The following is a 21,544-nucleotide window of genomic DNA, read 5'->3' as shown; positions in this document are numbered from 1 at the left end:
AGTTTGTGCAATAACCTTATATCTGTTGATTCTATTATTACCTTACTGTAGTAATTATCTTGCAAGACATACCAAACTCTACTCTTTGCCTTTTCTACAACCACCACCAGTGGCCTGTGTTTCTGACTCACTTGTCTCCCCCCACCACTTCCTGTCGTATATACTGTGTCCACACCCTTCCTCTCTTGTCCAATCCACCTTCCTCACAATGTCGTCAGCCCTCTGCCAATTCTCTCACTGCATGGATCTTTCTTGTAGTTGTTTACTTTTAATTCTTCAAGAAGAATATTGACTTCACTAGTCTTGGAGGGCCTGCTCAAGCCATGATCAAAGCCTTGTCTCCCAGAACAATCAATACACAAAAAAAAAAGAAAAAAAAAAAGGAGAGAGAGAGAGAGAGAGAGAGAGAGAGATAGAGAGAAAGAGAGAGAGAGAGAGAGAGAGAGAGAGAGAAAGAGAGAGAGAGAGAGAGAGAGAGAGAGAGAGAGATAGAGAAAGAGAGAGAGAGAGCTTATCTTATTTCTCTTTATTCAGAGAAAAAAGTCTGATAAACCCTCTTACTGTATCCCATGAAACATTGTCCAGTGCCTCTGCATCAGTGTATGTATTTTTCTATGCATGCATGCATGTGCGCACACACGCTCTGTTATTAAAGCTGACAACTATTCCAGGAATTCAAGATTTCCGAGAGACATATCAATGAAAAACCTTACGTGTGTGCGTCTCCCTATATATTTATAGTAGTGTCTGTGTATCTCAGTGTATGTAACAGTATGTTTCTATTGTATGTCTATATGTGGATGTAGAGTGAGAAAGTGAGGGTTGATAACTTTCTCCTCAATAAACAATGTCAACCTATGTGACACACTTTGGTGTGTGTGTGTGTGTGTGTGTGTGTGTGTGTGTGCCTGGATGCATAAGCCAAAAGTCATCAGAAAATCCTCAGTCAACTTTTTCTTAAGAAGAAGACTGATTAAAGATATTAGATAAAAACTAACTTTTGAACAAAACAAGCAGCTGCATTAATTAGGCTGGCTCAATCAGAACTAACTCGGGGTTAAATGACAACTAAAATAAACTACTAAACTATATAAGCCATAGTCTGCAATTAGCAGCTTTGGTGTCTAATAACATACATTTAATGAGTTAGGATGGCCACACCAAGAGGATTGAAATGTTAAAGTGCTTCACTTAATAAACGGTTATAAATAGGTGCAATGAGGAAGCAGAACAAAATTTTGAGAATGTTTAGAATGTTCTATTAGTTTAGTGCTGAGCTCCCTCTCACTAGTTTGACACTAACCGTATTATTATTATTATTATTATTAGTACAAGAGAAGAAAACCCAGGTTCCCAGTGAGCCAAAAACTGCAACTCAGTTTTAAAGTTTTAGAAAAGAAATAATAGAAAACCAGTGCAAAGGCCTCTTACTAAGAAATTCTATGATATAAGAGACTGCAATGTCTGCAACCAGATAAACTAAATTGTTAAAGCATTTGCACCCCAGCAACATTAACTTCTACCGTCCCCTTTTTTATTCACTCATCCCTCACACTCTGATGAAAGCATCCATTTTCATCCCTTCCCTCTCTTATGCTTGCCTTCTTGTTTATTGAGTTTGTTCAAACACCCCCATCACCACCTTCCTCTTATCCCCTTCAGTCTTATAGCAAGACACACCTATGCTTGTCTCTCTTTCATATTCCAACACCTGGCAAAAACCCACCCCCGTCTCCATCTTTCCCTTCCTCTTAGTAGTGGAAGCTTTTTTCCCCCCTTTTATTTTGTCTGGCAAGTTACATGACAACCTCACTAGTGCGGGTGGCAAGAAAAAAGCACCCAGTGCACTCTGTAAAATGGTTGGCCTCTAACCATAGAAACCATACCAAAACTGAGACACTGAAGCTTGATGCAGTTCCATGTCAGACCATCCAACCAATGCCCGCATGGAAAGTGGGCATTAAATGAGGATAAAATGCTGGTTTGAATTGTGTAATTACAATAGGCACATCTCAAGTAAATTAAAGGCTGTGTAATTTGTTCATTACATTTATCATCAACAGCTGAGTAAATATGACAAGTTTAGCAGATTATATTTATTAGAATATAGTTGGAGCTAGAGATGAAGAGCAATACGGCAAAAACGACACAAAGTTTCAGATTCTTTTGTTTATGATCAGAAACAATCTGTCATACCTATATTATTGCAACAATAAAACCTTGTTATTGTTTAGTCACAAGATAGTAATGACTGACCAGACATATGATTAAAAGGTATTCCAGTCATGGCTTTGCCATTTTTTTCTTTTTTTTTCTTGGCTTGATCTGAACTGAATTATTCAATTCTTCTTTTTTTAAGGTGGATGATTTAATTCTAGGGAGATTTGGCTGCAATTTCTTGCAGTGTCAACAAAGAGGCTCCTCCAGCTCAAATAAATAATCTTAAATTTGTGGCACCAACTTTTAACATCCACGTAAAAGAGAGACACCTTACACTAAATATAGAAGACAGTTTTATGCCAAAGTATCAGTCTTTTGTATACAATTTTTGTTCTAAGTGTTAATAAATTTAAGAAAAATAAATAAATGGGGACCAATTTTCTTAATTTTAATTTAATCACAAAAAGATAAATTCCAACTGTATGAAGAAGCCCCAACCAGCAAGGATCTAAAGAAAAGAAGTGAAATGCAACCAAATGAATGTCACTAATTAGTAACTCACCTAAAAATTATACTATCCAAATCAAAAGGATATTCTATAATACCAGTTGTCGGTACTCGCACTCGAAGAATATCTTGTAATGTTGGGATATACCCAGGTTCATGGATACGATCAATATCATCTAGGTAACTGGAAAGAAAGAAACATTAGGAATGGTTTGAAAACAAAATTCAATAAAATTTAAGACGAGTTTCACACGAATTTACATAAAATGAATAAACTCACTTTTTTTTTCATTTTCAAATGTGGTTAATATCCAATGGGTATGCAAATTAAAACATTTGATCCAATATTATTATTATTAGGTCAAGTAATCATCATTTTCCAACTCAGTAGATTAAGATAAATTTAAATTTTGCATTGTTTTGGGGTTAGATTTTTTTTTTTAAGAGTTCTGAAACAAAGAGAGTGGGGGGGGGGGGGGAAACAGTCAAATGAAATTTCTTTGTTCGAATATGGTAAAATATAAGTTTAAAATTTCATAGTAAGTAAATCATGAGAAACTTCTTTTCTTCCATGATAACTTTCTCAGTTGAGCTTTGTGATTAATGGACATTGGTTAATCTCATACAGGAATCTGAGTTTAATCCAAAGAAAAATCGAGAGACTAGCATGAGATAGATGTAGGCTTAGAAACTTTCAAAGTGCTTATCCTCACTTTTGGTGATGAATGTGGGAAAATGACAAAGAATATGAGCGACAAAAATGGGGTTCCTCTGGAGTAACCTTACATGACAGGGTGAACTGCTCAGAAATCAGGGAGACTATGTGGAACCCTTACTTCTCTGCATTGAGGCCACAGCTCCAATATTACAGGCATGATTAGAATGTCAGAGGAAAGAAATGCAAGGTGGATTCTTCAAGCCAGGCCAACAGTCAGAGGAGATCTTGGGGTAGACCAAGAACGAAATAGGTGGATAATATGCATAGTCTCAGTTGGTCCAAGTTGGGAATCCAGCTGGAAAGTCTAATGACTTCATGAAGGAGGTACCTGAGGACTCTAACCCTAACCCTAACCCTCCCAAGAATAGTTGTTCAAGATGGATGCATGGATGGACAAATGGAGATGTACAGGGTGGTGAAACAGTCATGCACCAGATAGTAATATTGATACGAGTGAACAGCACAAAGGAAGAATGTTGCATCTCCAATCAAGATGCTTTAAATTTTTCATTCTGTTGATGCAAGTGTGGCTGTATGGTTAAGAAGCTTACTTCCCAACCATGTGGTTTCTGGTTCAGTTCCACTGTACAGCACCTAAGGGAAGTATCTTCTACTACTATAGCCCCAGGCCAACCAAAGCCTTGTGAGTGGCTGTGGTAGGTGAAAACTGAAGGAAGCCTGTTTGTGTGTACTTCATTTAGACATCATGTAATCATTGTAAATGATCCTCACCACCAGACAAGTGGTGTTGTTAGTTTCCAGTCTTCCACAAAAAGCATGTCTTGCTTGGAAAGAGTTGAGGGTTGGCAACGTGGGCAGTATCTCATCACAGAAATCTGCTTCAACAAATTCTGTCCAAGTAATGCAAGCATGGAAAACTGGATGTCAAATGATGATAATTCCTCAATTTACTTGGCAGTAAAATAAAGGAACATTAAAAGACTTCTCTCAAATATCCAATCTTGTAAATATGTAGAACTCAGTTTTTTTTTACTCAGAGATCCCCCCCCCCCCATGCTGCTCTGTCTGAAGCAGTGTAAATGCTTAGAATAATTGGTATGCTTCCCATGAAAGTAGAGTTGACTGAATCAATAAGAAACTTGACAACCAGCTAACAGGTTCAGTTGTTTGTCCCCTATCATCAGATCTGAATTCTGTCTCCAATACAAAAAACACTTAACTATCCAACAGTCAAATCTATGAGCTGTATCTAATTACTATACAGTCTACTAACTATAACTAATTACTGTACAGTACGAACAACTCACTGTTGTAAATTGGAGTACTGCCAGAAAATCAATGACTGTTTTGTTAGTTCAACTCCTATTGTTGCTACAACTTGAAAGAGAAGGGCTTAACTTTAACAAGGATTTTGACATAGAAAGTGAAGTCTTCCATCAGAACACTTTGCCTCAATGGTATCATCATTTAACATTCATTTACTCCAGTTCCACATTTGCTAGTCAGAAATCCAGTACAAAAATGAACAGTTCCTAGAGTAATTTCAATCACACTTGAGAAAGAATGAAGATATTCTCTAAACAGTAAATGCAAAACCAAGAACAAAATTTTCCAGTTTAAATTTTTTGTTTTTAAAAATTCATTAAACAACAAAGTTTTGTCGGATAAAACACTAAAATGACTTCAAAATACTTAGAATACATTTAAATAATAAAATGCTAAAACAAAAAACAAAAAAATTTCTTACTATTTAGCTGAATCTGTAAGTTGGTATTCTCTTCGTCTATCATAACACTCCTGCATTCCTTCATCTGTCCAGAGAGACTTTATTGCATCAACATGTGACTGATCAAAAGTATCAGCTGAATCGGCATCTATTGAATTTATGAATTCAGCATTTTCCTGCAAAAGTAATGAAATATCTTAGAATCCAAGAAAGCAAAATATACTAACTGAAACAATGAAACAAAACAAAAAAAAAAAGTCTTTGATGATACCAAAAGAAATGTCTTTAAATATGAAGTTGAAAAATTATTTTAGAAAGTATAATTAGGAAAACCGAGTTCCAAACATTTAGGGTAAAGGAAAGGAAATTTCCAAATTCTAAAATTTCTTTCTATGAATTTTTAAAATCTTGGAGTAATAAAAGTATTGTTTAATATGTGTTGCATCTATAATCATTTCCTATTTTAAGTAATTACATAATTAGTATAGGAAATAAAGTGATTGACAATTACAGTGATTGTGTTTACAGTAATTAGTAGAGTAATGTAAGTAACCCTGAAATGATCTTATATCCAAAGATTATTTGCAGAAAACGGGAAAGTGAAAGTATCCGTGAGCAAGGAGTGTAGGTATTTTGACAAGAGATAAGAATCGATTTAACCCAGGCAGTGATAAATATATTTGAATAGCATAAAACAAATACGATCTTGATAGAAAAGAAAAGATATCTGGTTTGAAAAGTTTGTCCAAACACTACTAGGCTGAAAGAACGATGACTATGAAACAGCAGTGTATCAACTGTATCAGTAAATATAATGATTTATGTGACATCAATCATGAAACTGTTTGATAGCTCAATGATCACAAACTATAGATAGTTTCTTTCTGTTAGCAAGATTTTATATCAGCTCTTAAGGATATAGAGGAGAATATAGCATCGAGAAACCTGTTCAATCATGCCAATAAGGACAAATTTCTTTTAAACTCAGGTCAATATGCAGAATATTTAATTAAACAACATTATAGTAATAGTTAATGTAAATAAAACAATGTCAGATAACTTGGAGAATATCAGATTTTAAAAAGCACCAAAAAAACCTCAAAAATATTGTAAGGAAATAAATCAGTTTCATTGCAGAATGTCAGAATTGGAAGAGAACTAGAAGGACAAAAAAAAAAAAAAGTGTCCTGTGACATTTATTCTGGCTCTTTATATTCTCAGTTAAACTTTGCCTTTCATCTTTTCCTATTTGATGCAATCAACTATCACCACCGCCATTAGAAACAAACAAAATCACATCTGAAGCCATTAGTGAATACTTTCAAAGCAGAATTTGTTTGAAATTCAAAATTTCATGTTGAAACTACTGTCAGTGCCAGTTTAGATGATTAACAATCAGCAAGGAATGTTTTACAATTTGTATAAAATTAAAAGTAGTCACAAGTAGGAATGGACAGGATGCTTTAACCCTTTAACTCATACTAAACTACTTGAAACTGTCTCTGATTTGAATGATACAAACTCCCTGTTTTAAAATTATCTGGGATTAAAATTGCCATAAGAATTTCATACTAATTTGTGTTCCAAATATCAGTTTAATAATGACAAAGTTATTTTAATAAATTCCTTATCTATTTTCAAAATTAAATGAAACAAATACTATGAATTTCAACAAAAATACAGTGACAAAAAGATACAAAACATAACAAAATACCCCTCAATTACAAATGATTTAATAAGTTGAAAAGATATTTATGAAATAAAATTACTTTTCAGAACCCATCCAATTGTTGCTGATATGAGAAAATGGTTTGCTGAATGAAGGTAAAAAAACTCATTTACCAAGATAACAGGTAAAATTTATTGCAAAAATCAAAATATTTGTATAATAGAGTCCTGTTTAGACAAAATACTGTCCATTGAGTGACCAATGATAATTTCTTCTGATGTAACAATGAAACCAAAATTTACTGCAGAAACACATTTAGGGTTGAGAGTAATTACTTCACATCCCCCCGCTGGCCCCCTCCTCTTTATTAACAATAAATTAAACTTTACGCTCATCTAATTTTTGGTGTGTCAAGGTGTTGGACAAATTTAAGTTGAAACAATTTTAATTTGTATTAAATATGGCAAATTGTTTATCCTTTTTGTTTCTTTTTTGAAATCCACACAGCTCTACCCCCACCACTTCCTGTGAGAAACACGGATCTTATGTAACAACACTGATTTATTGATTCGACAAGGATTTTTGTTCTTAAAAAAAAGGAAGTCAATAGTCTAAATAGCAGCCGATTTATATTGCTTCTTGAAGTTTGTTAATATCCCGAATAATAGATATTGTGAGGCAAAAATAGGGAATTTAGTTTAAAAGCAATGATTACTAGATGCTGTATCGAGTAAGTAAAACCTGCCAGTGAACAGAGAATGAAACTGGTTTATAACGTATACAAATATAATAAAGAACCTTTGGAGGAAAAAGAAAACCCTTTAGCAATCCATTTTTTTTTTATAGTGGAGAGTGTTAACGCTTCATTAAATTTCAATATTTCTAAAATGAAACAATTTCACCTTCACATATAAAAGTGGTCAAAAGAGAAAGAGAGAAAAATTCATAGAAAAGGATTGGAATTTATTAACGTTTTATCATTCATAAGTTTTGTATTGAGAGATGCTCTGGTTTGATTAATAATTCTAGTGGTGATGGCAGAATGAAAATACTGTTGGACTATTGTCAGCTAGAGTGCAAACAAGCACATAATTCTAGTATATATATTGAACTCACTCATGCATGTGTTCTGTGTGCATGTATTTACACTATATAATGAGGCAGGGAGGGAGGGAGGTAGAGGGAGGTCTAATGAGAGAGAGAGAGGGAGGGAGAGAAGAAGAAAAAAAAATACAAAAGTGGATATGAAGGGAAAGAAAGGTGGGAGTTAGAACAGTTTGTAAATATTTGGCATTACCACAATACAATGTTAGCTGTTGCTTTAAGATGAATGTTGTTACAACAGAGAAACAATGGAGGAGGAGGAGGAGGAGAAAGAAGGGTAGTTGAGGTTAATTCTATGGTCAACAATTAGATTTCTTTCTGCATATTTAAAGAAATAATTGACTGCCACTATTGTTCTACAGTTAGAGACTAATTATTTAAGAATAACATTTCATCTAACACATCAAATAATTCTCTAAGTAAATTCCACCAAAGACGGTTTCTTTGCTCATCATAGCTGTAAATTTTTTGTTTGTACTTCATAACCACAGAGTCCCTACTACATGGAATCTTGGGCAAGTTTTTTCTATTATGGTCCTGAATTGACCAAAGACATATGAATGAAATTTGGTCAGTGGCAGCCTGTAGAATAGGCCAACAGTGTAGATGGTCAAGACTAAAAAGTGTAGACGGTCTAATGGACATCCAGATATGAGTTTGACAGTTTGTGTAGAACATTTAATCTATAATAAAATAGCAACCGACTGAGTCATAAATGAAAACTATTTTCAACTGTTCCTGTTTGGAGAATGTAACAACAAACCAGCTCTCTTAAAGTGTTGAGAATGCCTTGTGGATGTGGATATTCCACAAGGTGGCCACTTAAAGTCAGATTTCACCAGACAATTCCATCCATTCATTCAGATAACTAAAAATTCATTAGGAGCAACTAATGAGAAATGCTGTTGAGTTATTGTGAGCTGGTATTTTGGGAGACACTCTAATATTTATGTTAAATACTAGAATTCAAAAGCGTTACTAATGTAATTGAAATTAAGGCAAAGATCAAAACCTAATTACAAGAAAGCTCATTTAGATGAATGGTGGCATCTTTCACTCAGTTTCTATTTTTCTCTCCATCTATCACCGTTGTTATAATATTTGCCTTGACATACAACAATCTTTTGTCAACCTGAGATACAATATGCTTGACTAGAAGACAGGGTGGTCATGACTGGAAGATCATCACAGGTTCCTCAAGAGAATACCTGGAGCTAAATAGAATCTGGAAAAGCTACAGTTGTTCTTTGTAGAAGAGTATCAAAAATTTTATGCATGTCAATAAAGGTAAAGTTATATGTTCTTAAGAATTTCTTTTGAAGCCTTCTCATTATAAATATGGTATCTATAGTTCCATCTCCTGCTTCAGACCTAAATGTCATTTTGCCCATTTTGATTTGCATCAATTTGGCTATGTTTAGTAATTCTACCCATTTATTTGAGATCTCTGGAAGCAATTCATAATGACACATCCTTGCATACAATGTGAGAATCTGAATGTAACCTAACCCACTAGAAATAGCAACCAAATTTATTCTAACATCTTAAAAAGTAGCCCAAACCACACTTTGTCTGGAGACAAGATAATCATGGGTGGAAAGCTTTTGATTTTAGCTCTGTTCAATGAAGGCAGGCCTGGAGCTAACCAAGAACTTGATTAACTAAAGTAACGACTAATATCAACAGAACCAGGTGCTTTTAGCATTTTAACAAGTATACCTGAGTGGGCCACACATTTAATCTTTATTTTAGATTTCAATTGCCTATATTAACCTCTTCAGTTATCCTTTTGCCTAGTTCAACAAACAGACTCAGTATCCTCTTCATATTTCTTGTTCAACAACATCTTAGTGACACTTCATGCATCACACTTTTCACTGCTACTATGAGAAAATGGTGTTGTCATGAACATGAATTTCACCAACGACATTCTGATTGCTCTGAAAGCACCCTCTTGTGTTTTAAAAGAATTCCTAACTCTCCTCACACATGAAAATGAACTGCCTAATCTCTTGGCTAAGTAAAGCTAAAATTCTGTCTCTTGCCAACAAAAGTCCATTATCCTTTCATCAAATTGTGCTTGTTAGTAATAAGAGCTAAAAACTTAAATGTAAACAGATTTTCCTTCCTTAATCAGAAACTTCTATAAATAATGAAACATGTAATAATACCATATGATTTTTTATATATATATAACATGACATATTAAACCATTTGAAAAAGAATTGTTTAATATACTGAGATATTTAAATGTGTTTTCTTTTCCCTCCAAGCCTGACCATATAGATTAAGCTGAAACCAATAGAATATAAAGTAGCAAGTAGATGTTATGTGAGTAGGCAACGGACTAACAAAAATGTGGTAGACTAAATGTCTTAAGTATTAAGTTTCATCTCCGAGTTCAATATCAAATACCAATAGGACCGGCTTGCCTTTCATTCCTCCTCCTATCAGTAAAATAAACAAGTAATATACTGAGATCAATTCAACTAAACAAATCTATGGCCTTGCACCACTATTAATAGCAATGAGTTTGAAGAACTGGAAAATTAAATCACTCTCCAAGTTCCTAGTTCAAATCCCACCTGCAAAAAGCTGCTTTTCATCCGACTTGAGTTCATCAAATTAATCAAGTATACACATCTATAAAATCTAGCCTTGTACTTAGTCAAACAAAACTAAATGAAGAAGCTCAAGGTTGTCTTTCTTTTAGGCCACATTTTAGGCAACAATGTGACCTCACCTTTCAATGTAGTTAGTCTCACAGGCCAGAATTTTTGTTTTTCCAGAATGCGAAGACAAAAAACAACATTCTAGTATAACTTCTTAAAAGAAAGGAAACCAAATTAAATAAATGTGATAGATTCAATCCAGGCAAATAACTTCCTAAATTTAATAGAAAATAGAGAGTAGAGAGAGAAATCCATCATTTGTTAAAAAGTGAGTGTCTATACTTAGATTTTGTCTAAGCCCTGAGGGATGTAAGAAAAAGGTAAAGACACTGATCACAAGACCAAAACCATCTTGTGCCATATTACAATTTACACCCAGACTCTTATATGTACAGTTATATTAAAGATTTAATCGATCATGTGTAATTAAAATGAAATATATATACCCTTTTGATACCAACTCACCTAAGACCACCATGGTTCCTGGTTCCATGATATCAGCTTTTAGTTTTTTGAAATAATCTAAATTAAAACCTTCCATCAAAATTTCATGTTAGTTTATGTTCTGAACACCAGCTTAACGATGACCAATTTTACTAAATTCTTCATCCCTGCTGTGTTGTTAACACCTCACCCTCAATGCTCTTGCAAATCTACTGCAAACCCCTGCTCCTGAGCCACCTCGATATTTCATACTCGACTTTTCCAGTCACCTGTCTTGACACCGTCTCTCTCTCTCTTTATTTTACTGACTCACCTGCTCACTTTATCGTACACTCTAACTTACCCTCCCTTCTTTTCCAATCGGGGTATCCATGGACCTGCTCTACAGCAAAGCACCCATTCCTGTCCCACTACACGTTGTCTCTCATCAATTGGCACAAAGCCCATCCCCTTCAATACTACTCCCCACTCCCAGTTGAGGGATTTTGTCTTGCATGTTACTTGATGACCCTGTTACTAGTGCTGGTGCCATGTCAAAAGCACTCTTTGTACACTCTGTAAAGTGGTTAGCATCAGGAAGAGTATCCAGCCATAGAAACCATGCCAAAACAGATGACCGGAGCCTTCTTGTATGGCTCTTGGCCTTACCAGCACCTGTCAAACTGTTCAGCCAATGATGCCAGCATGGAAAACAGATGTTAAATGATGATGAAAGGCAATTTAATTTGGCAGAGATTTGGTAATAAAAGACTTAAGGCAATATATTCCTATATGCTGCTATCCAGTGTTGAACCATTGAACACAATGCTTAATCAAAGTGAGTAGACTTTGCTATGTACACCCCATATATTCAGTACACAGAACAAATGTGTCAGCTGGTTAAAAGTGTTGATGACAACTTGTGTCGCTCGTTTGAATCTCATCCGAACAGTAAAAAGACACCGCAAGACTAATCAAAGATCAAACCAACTGAAATGGAAATATTTCAAATTGTTTCATCTGTAAAAACTTTTCATCATTATACACACATATCTAGATAAAAGTATACATACTATAGTTGTTCAGATATAAATCATATGGCAATTGGGATTTCTTGCTAAACTAAATTAATTTTTAGTAGTTGAGCCCCAGATGAAGAATTCAAATTCAGCAGACCTATAATTAAATGTGCTATTTTCATTTATCTAGAACTGCATTGTCCAACATCTTTTTAAAGATGGCATATAATATGAGGGAGATTTAGGTGATATTTTTAGCAGGTTGAGCAACTACATAGGATCTCTTGGGCAGTGTACAAAAGGAGAATTAAAAGAAAATCCTAATACAGTTAATTATTGTTTATTAAACATCAAAATAGTTGTGTTCTGAGTTTCAAGAATGCATTTGAGGTTTACTTACATTATTGCCAGAAGTCTTATATTCTAAAGACAACGTTTCCATTGCAGCTATAAGAGTCTGTATGGCTGAAAATATATTTTGGTAAACAATTTTCTCAAAGCCTTTTCTGTCTTCTTCAGAGTACCCAGCACCATGGATAATTCTCATCTGCTTGATAAATGTACTCTTTCCAGACTCACCAGTCCCTTAAAGAAGAGGGGGAAAAAATAATCCATTATTGCAAAGAATTTTAAACAGACTCAAAGTAAATCAAAATATATATAAATAATACATCGAAAGGCTGTGTGAGGATATATATGTAGGATGCAAGACAGGAGACTGCAATGTATGAGTATGGGAGGTGACAGTTGCATCAAACTGTGTGGGATGCTTAAAGTGGATGGAACTTGTAGAAGATGGAAACCTAGGAAGATATGGGACGAAGAGGTGGAAACTGATCTCAAGACGCTAAAAATCATGGAGAAGATGACAAAAGAGAAATGATTAATGACATGCACCACTCATCTGTAGAAGCATGGCAATAGAAATGTGAAAATGATGGGAATAATGGAGGATATCTATACATGGGTCTCTCACCAAGCACAACCCCGTCAAGTTGACATCTGTCCCTTCCCTCACCTTTTCTATTCAATGTGATATAGCTTCAAATGTATCCAAGATTAGCAGCCAATCGCCCCCCCCCCCACCACCTCACTGTACCATGCTTTAAATCTTACCTCTCTTTCTAATCTGTAAGTTACTCTCCTATTTGCCTATTTAATGAGGGATTGTATTGAACCTACTCTCCAGTCCATCCCACATCTCTCTCATCACAACACCTATATTTAAGAGATTCCAATAGAACTGTTTATAACTATAAACTCATAGCATCCACAATTCTGTACAACCAGTCATCCCTCACACACTCTCTCTCTCTCTCTCTCACTGCCTTGGGTTAGTTATTATTTGACATTCCCCACCTTCATTACCAGCCATCTCTTTCTTTCTCTCCACCCCCACCACCACCATAACCACCCAATCATTCTACTTTCTTACACTCATTTATCTGACTGCCCCCCCCCCCCCAATGTCATCATCACTCTCTTATTCATGTTGCCTTCACCAAGTAAAGATAAGTTAGACTACTGATAACTCTTTCATATAAAAGGGGGTACAAAGTAATCTAATTAACATTGAGTGGGAGTGGGTAATTTAGTTCAAAATAGGATAACTTCTTAAGTGCTGCTGCTACAAATTGTTCCCTATACACCCTGTGAAGTGGTTAGTTATAGAAAAAAAAACCCCAAAAAACAATCAAGCTAAAGATGCAAGAATGCATGAGCAATATGAGTTCCTTCAATGGATTCAGAAGAGAAGTAACTCTGAAGAAAAACTCAGATTTTGTTAACCCATAAAACCAATGCCAGATTGGGAATTTCATTTAAAATAATTTCATCTGTATCACCATCATTATTGAGTTAATATCCACTTTTCCATACTTACATGCATCAGATGGAATTTGTTGAGGCATGCAAAGGGTTTCTTTCAGTTTCCTTCTACCAAACTCACTCACAGGGTTTTGGCTTGCTCGGTGTCACATTGTGGGACTGAACCTGAGACCATGTGGTTGGGAGCAAAATGTTTACATGTCTGCACACACACACACACACACACACACACACACACACACACACACAAAGTGTTAAAAATCTTTTCCTGCTACCAATGAAAAATTTATACCAACATCAAACAATTTAATCACCCCTAAAAATATTTAGTCATATACTTTAAAACTACAATATCACACTACCACACCTACTTTGCTGCCTCATTTGTCCACACAAAATTCCTCAAGGCTTGGAAAACCAAAGTATTTTATATTCTCAAGGAGGCTACTATTGCAAAACTTTAAAATAACTGTTCCCATTTTCCTTGTATATACACATATCAATCACGTACAAAGGCTAGAGACATTGGACACTTGCAGCAGAAGTTTTAACTATCAATTTTAAACACTCCTTTTGAAAAGGCTAAATTCAACGTAACCATTTCTAAATTTTTGTTACTCCAGTGAAATCTTGGTGAATTAATTACTTTTGTAATTCATCACAATATGAAAATATTTTAAAGAAATATAACTGAATAGAAATAAAACAAACTGAAACAGTCCATGAGTCTATCAACAACAACAACAAACTGATCTAAATCTCAAGTATTGAGTCGTAACTAAAAGACAAACATTGTATCATGTGATTAGCTAAGTTGAAATTATGAAATAATATGTATAGTTAAAAAGTTACTTCAATATAGAGGACACTTCAGACAAGAAGAAGAGAAAGAGAAAGAGAATAAGCAGTGAATGTTGGTCAGTCTTCAATGCTTATTACAGAAAGTTGGAGGGGGGGGATACTAGGTAACTATTGAGTTGAGAAAAAGAGAAGAGTGATGTTGCTAGAGTTGTCATCAGTCTGCCTCAAATGGGATTCTAATAGTTGTTAGTATATAAAGCAATCGTTGCAGCAGACATACAATCAATAATCCAACGGTTTCAATGTAGCAAGAGTAAGCTAACGGCTGTCATTTGCCAAGTTGCAGCAGTTACTATACTTCAAATATGCTACCATTGCAATGAAACAACCAAATCTAATTAAGGGAAATCTGTTACCATGGTATCAGCTAGTTAACACTCGTTGAACCAAATGAGTACATCTTGTGGAAGAAATAAATAAACAGGAAGCTGACCCCAACATCATGTCTCTACAGTGACTTAGTTGTTGGGATCAAGGGGGACCTTGATGTGAACAATACTAAAAGGTGAAAATTGGTAGAAACAATTAAGTTAGTTTGGAACTGATAGGAGAACCGTACTGAAAATTGGAAGACATAATTAAGAAGATGCAGATATTAAATGTCAAAAAAAAACATTTTTTTGATATCAACAAGTGGAACACAAGAAAGTTAAATTGAAAATGAAACAATTTCAAACAGAACAAATGAGCAAGCCTTAGAATGTTGAAGAAGACTCAAGAGATTCATAAACGATAATAACAAATAAAGATGAGCCCTGCATGAATTGATTTTGCAATAGTAAAATACCAACTAAAAGCAACTGTAAAGCATTTTAGTCCAGTTTAGTACTGCTTGTGGCAACTATACCAGCCTCAAAAATGTATAAAATATCCATGGTAGCTGCTGTTTTTAATGAAAGACTAAAAATACTTTGGTATGTGATGCAATTCTAATTTCTTTCAGCTGGAATATTTTAAGTAACAGTAAAAAAAAAAAACATTTCTACATTGAAATGATTGTAATACAAGATTTCTTAACTAGAGTTAAGCAAAATCTTCAAATCCCTTACAATTGGCAATTTTTGCATTAATAAAAAAACAATTTTGTAAAAACACCACAGATGACCTGCTTTAATTGTGTGTGTGAGAGAAAAAAAAAATGTTTTAATGAAAAAGTTTCAGAAAACGATAGCCAGTCAGTCAGTAGACCCCCACCCTCCATCATTTCAGAATAAAAATGACTGACTGAAGTTCTCATTTCATGAAATATTCTTGAAATAAAAACAAAAAAAATTCTGTGATACCAGAAATGGGTAGATGGGTGGGGTGGTATTTTTGGAAAGTCATCAGAATATAAGGGGACAAACTAAATATTTAGAGTAATTAACAGGTATCATTAATAAACTTTCACTGATGTAATTGCTTGCAATTACATCAATGTAATTAAGGTTAACTAGCAAAATAAGCTAATGAACCAATTTCTCAACATTCAGAATTAAAACATCCCCAAAGTTCAGTTTGTATTGGTTTAATATTGAAAAACGATATCAAAATTTCTTTTGTTTCAGAACAAAGCCTCCCTCATACAGAAGAGGAGGAAAACTTGGATGTTGTAAGATGGATGCTTTCATTTCTCCCATGGGATTTAGAAGTAAAAGTGAAATACAATAGTTACAAAGAACAATAACTTTTCAATATTAAAACAACAAAAACCTAATATTAAAAGCATCTTTTGCAAATTAGTGCAAAATGTTTCAGGAATAGTTAAAATTATGAAGGAGGTTCCTGACACCCTGCTATTCCTAATCACCAGGAATTAAATCATTTTATAAAAAATGCCAAGTAAAAAAGAAAGCTAGTGATTGATTTTGCATTAGTCTATTACATTTTTTTAAAGAAAATATAAATTTCCTTTAAACTTAGAATTTGGTCCTTTTATAATTTGAACTTTAATACTTCAAAATTGAGCACAAAGTAGTCTGGCTTCACTGTTTGCTCCAACTTAACAAAGACAGGTTGTTGGTATTCAGCCTAAAGTAAGTCTTGATAAGAAGACTTATGATCATAACAATAACAGCCAAAATTAGGTATAGAGAAGACCGAATTGGCCAATATGTTTGTCTTTCCTCGTTTCAGACAATAGTGATTAGCAGTTTGGCTGCTATGGTTAGCAGGTTGAGTGACAGCATGTAAGAGTGACTTCTTCCAAGTAAGAGAGGATAGAAGGATATATAATATATAAAAGTTTATTGTTCTATTAAGGTAAAATCAACAAAAAAAGTACTCTGTCCAGTGATAAAAATATCTTTTAATGTATTAAGATAAGAACTACGAATAGTTTTTTGCTATGAAGACATGTGGATAGGCAGGCTTTTACAATGTGCCTTGTATCTCCAAGGAATCTTCAAGCTCTGAGCACTTCCATCTACCAAATTCACACATGAGACATTGGTTGCTCTGAAACTGAAAGCATGGAGTTGTGAAATAAAATTCTTAACCATACAGGCATGCTTGTAATGATATGTTTATAAAATTGTATAACCTAAACCAGAGAAGCTACATCAGTGACTCAGTAGCCTAGAGTTTCATGTCAAGGCACTTAATATAGGTATACTGGTAAGAAACTTGAAGCTGTTGTGTCAACGATGTAACATCTCAGATCTAAATAAATGAACAAATACATGGCATTTTGGACTTTATTTTTGTTTTCAGTATTTGTATAACTCATCTATACATGTACACACACTTACACACATGCATAGATGAAGGGGTACTCAAAAGTACCCAGAAGCGTTCTGTGGGACAAGCCTGTTGTAGTTCAGGCTTCTGCCGCTAAAAAGCCACTTTATGCAACCCTCAGGAATCAGTCTGCAGACTGGCAGCATTGAGTACAGTCATACTTCCATGTGGTGCGTCTTTGTTTTGCAGTTCTTCTGCCCTGTTCAGTGATTTTGGCTTTGACTGAAGCGAAGGAACAGCATGCTTCCAGGAAATTCTGTTTGCTGCCGGGTAAACAGCAGCCGAAACAATAGTCGTGATTCAAAACAGCTTACAAGGATGCTGCTGCCATGAGCAAAACACAAGTTTATGAGTGGTTTTCACATTTTAGGAATGGTCACTTGTCGCTTGAAGACCAACCTCGTTCAGGGCAACCGTCAATCTCCCAAACAAATGAAAACATCATGAAAATTCACGAACTGGTCTTGGCGGACCATTACTGAACAATTGATGAACTTGTTGATCTGATTGGCGTGTCTTGGAGATCCTTCCAACGAAGTGTGAGCGAAGAATTGCAGCAAAATGTTGTTCCTCACTTGCTCACGGGAGATCAAAAGCAGTCACAAGTGAATGCTTGCCATGAACTGAAAGAACAGTTGGATGTTGATCCAGACCTGTTTTTTGAAGGTCATCCCTGGTGACAAAAAGCTGGTGCAAAAAGAATTTGCAGATGTGAAAGAGAAGGAAAAAAAATGACGGAGACATTAAAAGGCATCACTTTGCAAGAGTTCCAGGACTGCTTCCAACAGTGGAAAACCAATGCATTGTGGACTGATGCCTTGCTTCAAATGGAGAATACTTTGAAGGCAATAAAAGTGTAAACATATAAAACTAAGTGAATGAAATAGCATTGCAAAATTCCAGTTTCTTTTTTTGGTAATCCCTCATACATACCTAGAAACATATACACTTAAACCCAATAAACTATAATATATACACACATATACACAGGTTGAATAAACTGTTAGAGGTAAAGCTTGAAGGCACATGCAAAATCAATGCTCTCAGTATATATACTATGTATATACATGTGTGTGTGTGTGTGTGTGTGTGTGTGTAGTGGTGTAGGTCCTGGCAAGGTTGAAAATATGTATTCCTAATGCAGCACTCCTGAACATCTACTCATTCTGGACCTTTCAAAAAAAATTTGGAGTCCATTGGTGCCGGAACTCCAGGTGTGTCACTGGTAAAATCACAACTTCCAAGATGCAGAAGAATGAATTTAAGCACAACTTTATTATTTGTAACAGTTGTTTCTGAACCAGTCTGTTTCTAACCATATTATGCCATGTAAATGATTGCAGGTGAAAAGTCACACAACATGTGTGGTTGAATATGTCAGAATGGCACTTCATCAGACAAGTACTAAATTGTGCCTCTTTGCATTGTGTCAAGAATGTGTTTGATATTTCTTATATAGAGAGAAGACAAGAGTACAAAAATAAGAACAGCAGAAATAACCGTTTCAGATTGTTGGCAGGTGTCAACAATTTAAGAGGGAGACGGGTTGGGTGATTGCATTAAAATATTTTATTTTACTGATCCTGAAAAGTTGCAAAGTTAACTTCAGTGAGTATTTGAACTGAGAAGGTAAAGAGCTGAAAGCAATACCACTTAGCATTTTGTCTGATGCGCCAGCTGAACAACAGCAAACAATAATAAAACAGTAGTCAGAGAAGAGGCATTGTTAAGACATTGAAATAGTAGCAAATCGTCACAAAGAGGTCATTCCTTTTACTGAGCAAGAGTCACGGATGTGTTTTCCTCTCCTTTGTCAATCCAATTTGACTCCAGTAGAGTCAAACAACAATGGCCCACGTCAATTTTTATCACTGTCACCTCTACCATCCCTCTTCAGCTTAGAATCTCATTACCTTTAACTTCTTGTCACCCACCACAGTCCTATACACCAACTTGTGTTCTGGCCTTCAATGTTTGTTTCATCTTCAGTCTTATTTCATCATCTCTCATCATCATCATCATTCTCTATTATTGTTATTATAACTGTTTGTTTCCCTATGGTATTATTATTATTATTATTATTATTATTATTATAGACATTGCACAGTATATAATATCGTAAGGTTGTTGATTGAAGATACTGTGTCTAGGGGGACAGGGGGGGAGTATTGTTTGTCAAGGACCTCAGACATTACTTTATGCAATGTGTGTGTAATAATATGACTTTTATGTTTGTATTTGTACAAGTTGGCTCCAAGTCTCACCCAGAGACCTCAAGAGACAACAAGTTAGAAGTTCATGTTGGTGCTATGCCTAGGGTGTCATATATTTGGTTTTGCACAAAGTATTGTTCTAGAGAATGTTTAAGAAACCATAAGAAGATCATGTGTTTGTTTTAAAATTTGAGATTACATAATATTTTACATAGGATATGGGCAGTTCCCATGAGCACTATCTTTTGAATTTCTGCCACTTTGAGGTTTCCTGGTAATTGAGCTAGGTAGGAATCAGCCCCTTTTGCTGTCATTCCTAGGGCACCTATGACAACAGGTATTGTTTTAGTCTTGAGGTTCTACATTTTGCCAATTTCTATTTCAAGATCTTTATACTTGCCCAAGTTTTTGGTAGGTCTTCACAGATATGTTTATATCGATTGGGACAGTCATATCAATGAGGAGACATGATTTTCATCTGAAGTCCTTCAACATAATGTCTGGCCTATTCGCATCTATCTTTCTGTCAGTTTGAATGGTGAAGTTCCAGAGGAGTGAGATGTGGTCATTTTCAAGTACCGGAGATGGTTTGTGTAACCACCAGTTTTTATCATGGGACAGGTCCAAGTTCTTGCAAATTACCCAGTGAAGAGATTGTGCTGCTCTATCATGCCTGTTGAGATATTCTGTAGGCGCAAGAAGACAGCACATGGAGACAACATGATCAATGGTCTCATTTTGCTGTTTCCATACACGTTCTTAAATATATTGGCCTGGTAGCTCCTTGTAGGTCAGTATTGATCTTGGGCTGCTATGATAAACCCTTCTGTTTCTGATTTTAAGCTATTATTATTATTATAATTATTGAGACAACAAACTTTAATAATAAGTAGTGGTTAATGTAGAAAATATTATGAACCATGATGATGATGATGATGATAAAATTAACACTCGAAATTAAAACAAAAATTGAATTATAATATGAAAATAAAAGAAAAAAACTCATAGCAATAACAGCATAAAACAAAAGCAGTAAAAAATAGGTTAGGCATTATTAATAGCATTGACGACAATATTCTTTCTAATTTTTGGCACAAGAGTAGTAATATAGAGGGAGAGGAGGTTAGTTGATTACATTGTCCCCCCCAGTGCTCACTGGTACTTATTTTATCAAAACCCCAAAGGATGAAAGACAAATTTGACCTTGGTAGAATTTGAACTCAGAACATAATGCCAGAAAAAATGACACTAAGTATTTTGCCTGGCATGCTAACAGTTCTCCCACTTTAATTAATTAATTAATTAATTAATTAATAATAATAATTCTTTTCCCTATAGACACAAAGCCTGAAATTTTGTAGAGAGTGAGTTAATTACCTCAACCCCAGTGTTCAACTGGTACTTGCCGAGATGAAAGGACGAAAGGCAGAGTCGACAACTTTTGAACTCAGAACAGAGGCAGAAGAAATGCTGCTAAGTAGTTTATCTAGTTAACAATTCTACAAGCTCACTGCCTTAATTGATAATTATAATAATAATAATAGTTTCACATTTTGGCATGAAGCCAGAAATTTTAGGGGACGATTGTTGGTTACATTAATTCCAGTGCTCAACTGGAATTGCTTTTTATCAATCCTGAAAGGATGAAAAGCAAAGTCAGATTTGGCAACTTTCAAACTCAGAACATAAAGGCCAAAGAAATATTTGTCCAAGTCGCTACCAATTCTACCAGCTCACCACCATCATTCCTCATCATCATCATCATCATCATAATAATAATGATGATGATGATGATGATTTCAAATTTTGGCACAAGGCTAGTAAATTTAGGGAGAGGGGTTAAGTTGATTACACTGATCTTAGTGTTCAACTGGTACTTATTTTAAAAGCAAAGTCAACCCCAGCAGCATTTGAACTCAAAACCTATAGAGTCAAAAGAAATGCTGCTAAGCATTTTATCCAGCAT

General features: G+C 34.9%; 1 protein-coding gene across 2 annotated transcripts in view; it reads right to left on the bottom strand.

The window, feature by feature from the left end:
- The window catches only part of LOC106879472 (guanine nucleotide-binding protein G(q) subunit alpha), a 54,589-nt gene that overhangs the window by 17,927 nt on the left and 15,118 nt on the right, over positions 1-21,544 (bottom strand). For both annotated transcript variants that reach the window (XM_052974446.2, XM_052974447.2), the window contains exons 3-5: positions 12,360-12,544; positions 5,094-5,248; positions 2,723-2,851 (exon numbers count right to left, since the gene is read on the bottom strand). In XM_052974446.2, coding sequence (XP_052830406.1) covers positions 2,723-2,851; positions 5,094-5,248; positions 12,360-12,544 — 469 coding nt within the window. The remainder of the gene's footprint in view (positions 1-2,722; positions 2,852-5,093; positions 5,249-12,359; positions 12,545-21,544) is intronic.

This window comes from Octopus bimaculoides, chromosome 18 (assembly GCF_046866305.1).
Source record: "Octopus bimaculoides isolate indiv1 chromosome 18, ASM4686630v1, whole genome shotgun sequence".
NCBI lineage: Eukaryota > Metazoa > Mollusca > Cephalopoda > Octopoda > Octopodidae > Octopus > Octopus bimaculoides.
The sequence above is the reverse complement of the archived record's forward strand: the minus strand, read 5'-3'. Positions and strand labels throughout refer to the sequence as shown.